General features: G+C 40.6%; 1 protein-coding gene across 1 annotated transcript; it reads left to right on the top strand.

Annotated features, from left to right (window-relative positions):
• Window positions 1–2,803: 2,803 nt before the first annotated feature.
• On the top strand, window positions 2,804–5,377 carry LOC116090177 (protein FAM98A). Its single transcript, XM_031370282.1, has one exon. It carries the CDS (start codon window positions 2,813–2,815, stop codon window positions 4,343–4,345), a length of 1,533 nt encoding a protein of 510 aa, XP_031226142.1. The 5' UTR covers window positions 2,804–2,812; the 3' UTR covers window positions 4,346–5,377.
• The last annotated feature ends 299 nt before the right edge of the window (window positions 5,378–5,676 follow it).

Here is a 5,676-nt window from a genome sequence, read left to right as displayed (position 1 = left end):
ATCTAATTTTTTTAAAAAAGGAAAAAAAGATTTCTGGGCAAAAGTGATACAGTAAAGCACACAAAATGGATTTACAATCAGTTCCATAACATCTTCAAGGGAAATGTCATATCTATTTTAAACAAACCCAAGGAGAGACAAAAAGAGTAGTGACCCCACTTAATATTATGGGAATAATATGACAGTGATATCAAAACAGCCATGGACAGAAGCAAGAACACTGTAGAAAACTTTACCTAAGAAGCAAAGTGCATATATAGCAAGTTCAGTATAATAACATTAATTTGGTAATATTGTTAAGTAGATATTATACACACTAGATAGGTCATCCTTACAAATTGGATCAGTGAGTTCTAAGCAAAGATAATAGATTATGTAAATACATTTACTTTTGTTACCTTGAAAAACACCCTAAAAGTTATATCAAAAAGGATTTTGCTTAGGTTTTCTAATGGACTTATCTAGAAAAGAGAGGGACAGTCATTTTAATAAAATTATAGAGACTGGGACACTGACGGACAGGGGGTAACCATCAGAGCATTCTGGAAACACCAAGGACTTTTAAGAGGAGTGTGGAAAGGGAACCTAATTTATATAACCAAGCTTAAAATGCCTTAAGGCTGAGGCATGAGGAATTTCTGAGTGTGAGATGAAAGTAGTGCTAAGATCATAAAGACTATTGAAGATCCTGTTTCAGAACCACTCTCGCCATGTCTACAGCTTTCCCCTGAATTGGAGACTGGAAGCTCTCTCTGTGGGAGAGCGAAGAAAGTTTTGGACTGGGGATACCAGGCGGAGTCAGAGAATGGCACAGAAGGGAAACTCAGGGGATTAACCGGAAGTTACTACTCACAGTTAGGATCCCTGGCCCGCTTCTCTCACTTGGATCTAGACTGGTGGTGAATAAGGCTACTGGCAGTCAAGGGAACTTGACTAATTGATGGAGCTCTAATAAATCGTTATTTATGCTTCGATTGTCTAAAAACTACTTCAGGCATATCACTCTGCAGTTAACTTACAATTAACAACACCACACATACACACACACACACACACACACACACACACACACACACAATTATGGGTAGCTGAATAGGTCTATGGATTTAGCATACATGAATAATATATTTACAATGTTGTACCAGTCCTGCCAGAAAATATGTGCCTGTTAACCATCATGTCCCCTTACTCTCTTGAAACTATGATTCTACTCTTATGTCTCTGAACTTGTCTAGTCTGAATATTTTATTTAAGTATAACCATGCAGTTTTTAAACAGCCATGTTCTCTTCCACCTGGCTTCTTTTACTTAAGATATCATTTTTAAGGTTTATGCATACTGTAGTATATACAAATGCTATCCCTCCTTTTTTAATTTTTTGAAATTATATTGTAGGACATCTCTGATTTTTTTTTCCTCCCTCCAAGCCCTCCAAACTCCCTCAAATACTCCTCCTTACTGTCTTTCAACTTCATGGTCTCTTTTTTCATTAATTGTTATTGCATGCACATACATATATATTCCTGCTTGATGAACATATACATATGCACAGTATATAATAGTGTTCTGGTATTATGTTTTCAGCAATGACCATCTGATATTAGACAACCAATTGATCTGCTTCCCCCTGGGGAAGACTATCTCTCCTGTTCTCAGCACTCATTAGCTGCCGTGTAGTACTTTCTCTATAGTGAGGCCTCACAGGCTCTTCCTTCATATTCTGTATGTTTGCATACAGTGTGGTATTAACCACTAATCTGTTGATGGACAGTTGAGGTGTTTCTCTGTTTTGCTTATTACTATAATACCAAACAACTGTGCAGAAGTCTTAACATGGAATTATGTTTTCCTTTCTCTTGGTTATATATTCTGAGTGGCTTTTTAGTTATGTTTTCTTTTTCTTGAGACAGTTACTGCCTTATTACTCAGTATAAAGAGGAAGCCACAATCACCCTCTATGGGAGGGGGGCGGAATTCTCTAACAGGAAAGGTACAGAAACACACAAACATGCATAGAGGCCAAGCATAGTGTGGTGATTTGAATGAGAATCGCCCCCATAGGCTCATTTATTTGAATGCTCAGCCACTAGTTGGTGAAACAGAAATAGGAGGTGTGACTTTGTTGGAGGAGGTGTGTCACTGAGATCGGGCTTTGAGGTTTCAAATACCAGATCTAGTCTCTGTCTCCAGCTGGAGGATTAAATGTACACCCTCAATTACTGCTCCAGCACCATGCCCGCCTTTTCTAATGCCTTGCTTCCCATGCAATGGTCATGGATTCACCCTATCAAACTATATTCAAACCCCCAACTAAATAATTTTTTATAAGCTGTATTGGTCATGGTGTCTCTTCATAACAATAGAAAAGTAACTAAGACACAAGGTAAGGAATTAAGTAGAAAAGGCAAAATTTAAGTCTACTTTTAAAGCAGAGTAAGTGCTTTCAGTAAAACAAAGAAATTGATAAGCTGAACAAAGTAGAAATAAAAAAAGGCAGTAGCATAAATCTGGTCTAAATTTGTTGTTTTTTAAAAGAAGAAACACCATAAAATTTAAAAATGTGGATTGTATTATTTTTAATTATGTAATAAGCGAATGATTGGTATTCCAATGAAATCAATAGCGTAAAGACAGTTTTCCTTTGCTAGAAGAAAAAAAAATAGCGATTAGCTGTTTAACGTAGCCCACTTTAGAAACTGAGGAAGCAGGTTAAGGTAACATTTCATGGACTTGGAAGTTCCGGGGAAGGAACGCATGCGCGAGGGTACGCGTTGCCTGCGAGAGGGCAGCCTGTAGAGTGGAGTGTGACCTCATGGAGACTGACATCTTGGAGTCGTTGGAAGATCTAGGTTACAAGGGCCCATTGTTGGACGATGGTGCACTGTTGCAGGCAGTCTCTGCTGGAGCCGCTTCCCCTGAGTTTACCAAACTCTGTGCTTGGCTGGTGTCTGAATTAAGAGTCCTCTGTAAGCTAGAAGAAAATGTGCAGACAACTAACAGTCCAAGTGAAGCTGAAGAATTCCAGCTTGAGGTGAGTGGGCTACTTGGGGAGATGGACTGTCTGTATCCTTCTCTGACATCTGGGGATGTAACCAAGCGCCTTCTTGTTCAGAAGAACTGCCTCCTTTTGCTCATATACCTCATCTCAGAACTAGAAGCTGCCAGAATGCTCTGTGTGAATGCTCCTCCAAAAACAGCTCAAGAAGGAGGCGGTAGTGAGTTCTTTCAAGAGTTGAAAGGCATATGTATTGCTCTAGGAATGTCCAAACCTCCAGCCAATATAACTATGTTCCAATTCTTCAGCGGGATTGAGAAAAAATTAAAGGAAACATTAGCAAAAGTTCCACCTAATCATGTGGGAAAGCCGTTATTGAAGAAGCCGATGGGACCAGCCCACTGGGAAAAGATAGAAGCCATTAACCAAGCCATAGCCAATGAATATGAAGTCTGGAGGAAGCTGCTAATCAAACATTTGGATGTCACTGTCCAGTCCTTTGGCTGGTCTGACAGAGCTAAGAGTCAGACAGAAAAATTAGCTAAGGTTTACCAGCCAAAGCGTTCAGTCTTGTCTCCTAAAGGTAATATTTCTGTTGCTCATCTTTTGGCCGCCAGACAAGATTTGTCAAAGATTTTAAGGACAAGCAGTGGGTCCATAAGAGAAAAGACTGCCTGTGCTATTAATAAGGTGCTGATGGGCAGGGTGCCCGACAGAGGTGGCAGACCTAATGAAATTGAATCTCCGCCCCCAGAGATGCCACCGTGGCAGAAAAGACAAGATGGCCCCCAACAGCAAGCAGGAGGCCGAGGTGGAGGGAGAGGTGGTTATGAACATTCCTCATATGGAGGACGAGGAGGTCATGAACAAGGAGGGAGTGGTAGACGTGGTGGCTATGACCATGGTGGCCGAGGGGGAGGAAGAGGAAATAAGCATCAAGGAGGCTGGACAGATGGAGGGAGTGGAAGTGGAGGTGGCTACCAGGATGGTGGCTATCGAGAGTCAGGCTTCCAGCCTGGTGGCTACCACAGTGGCCACAGCAGTGGCTACCAAGGCGGTGGCTATAGTGCTTTCCAGACATCCTCATATACAGGAAGTGGCTACCAGGGCGGTGGATACCAGCAGGACAATAGATACCAAGATGGTGGGCACCATAGCAAACGAGGCAGTGGGCGTGGGGGAAGAGGTGGTCGGGGAGGTCCGGGAGGACGTGGAAGCCAGGGAGGAGGCTGGGGAGGAAGAGGGAACCAGACTTACCACCAAGGGGGCCAGTTTGAACAGCACTTCCAACATGGAGGCTATCAGTACAGTCAGTCTGGGTTTGGACAAGGAAGACATTATACGAGTTGAGGCTACAGAGACTTTGCTAGAGCTCAAGTAATAGAAACTTAGTTTCAGAATCCTGAATCCAGCATCTATTTGGAATGAATGTAAGACCACAGGTAGCAGGCATACTCCTGCTTACGATAACCATTTGCTGGTCTTCATTCAATTCTTTCTCTCTTTTTATTACTAAACAGTTTGACATAACACTGTTTATTTAAGAAACATCTCTTCTTTCTATGAAAAACAAATTTTAAAGGCAATTTAAGTTGCCTTTAATTGACCAGTAGATTAATCCAGTTGGAACATACATACTTTTTTGAAGAAATTACTTGAATAAAATAGTTTTCACATTTCCAATATGCAAGTTTTGAAAATGAGGACTTGCCTAGACTTTTTTTATATTTACTGCTGGGAAACCTTCCTCATATTAACAATCCATGTGTGTTTTTCATAAACTATCTTCTGATATCTATTCTCTGAGCATAGCTCTGCCCTGATTGGCATTTTATTCAGAGAGATTTCATCACCTTTCTTTTTGATAGACCTGTTGGGTTGGTTCCTATTACATGAGCTCTTTTGCAGATAGCACATTCGGTAGCCTTACCCTGTTGGTGGAATACTGTACCATATGCTCCTCTGAAATCCATGAACACGGCCAAAATCCATAAAAATGACAAAAGCAAACTAAGTTGTGAACCGTAGTATATTAGTTAAGTATAGCAACTCAAACAGACCTGCATCCATCCGAGACAAAAGTTCCTCCTTCAACCTTGTTTTTACTTGAAATTCGCTAGAAGAAATGGTGAGCAGACATTTGTTTTATGCACTAGTTAATGCTACTGGCTCAGCATATGCAAGTCCTGCTCAGTGCAGGAGGCCCTTCATTATTGCTGCAGAAGACAGAAGCCTGGCTGAGTCACTCTCCACGTCTATACTAAAATCACTCGATGCTTCTGCCGGGTTTTTTGTACATGTAAACACTGTCAAGCTGTGAAAGAAAGTGGCTGGAGGTGTGTTTTGTGTGAGAGGTGAGCAATAAAGTACCTGTACATTCTCTCCTTGAAAAAAAAAAAATAACATTTCATTTCCATCAACAAAGCAATTAAGTTTTAAATATGTTCAAACTCAGAGCAGCTATGGTTGCCTGCACAAGAGCACCACAATATCAGAGTACTCAACATTTAAGGAGTCAGGGGCTTCAGTTGTTTCCTCATTTATATTTCCTGTTTTGTGTGAACTTAGTTTTTAAATACAGCATATATGTTTATACTACTTCCACTGTTTAGAAAATGAAATAAGTAAGTTGCAAAGACTTATGAACATTCTAATATACCAACGATATATTCTAATTTACC

The sequence above is a fragment of the Mastomys coucha genome, unplaced genomic scaffold, assembly GCF_008632895.1.
Source record: "Mastomys coucha isolate ucsf_1 unplaced genomic scaffold, UCSF_Mcou_1 pScaffold15, whole genome shotgun sequence".
Taxonomy (NCBI): Eukaryota; Metazoa; Chordata; class Mammalia; order Rodentia; family Muridae; genus Mastomys; species Mastomys coucha.
The sequence above is the reverse complement of the archived record's forward strand: the minus strand, read 5'-3'. Positions and strand labels throughout refer to the sequence as shown.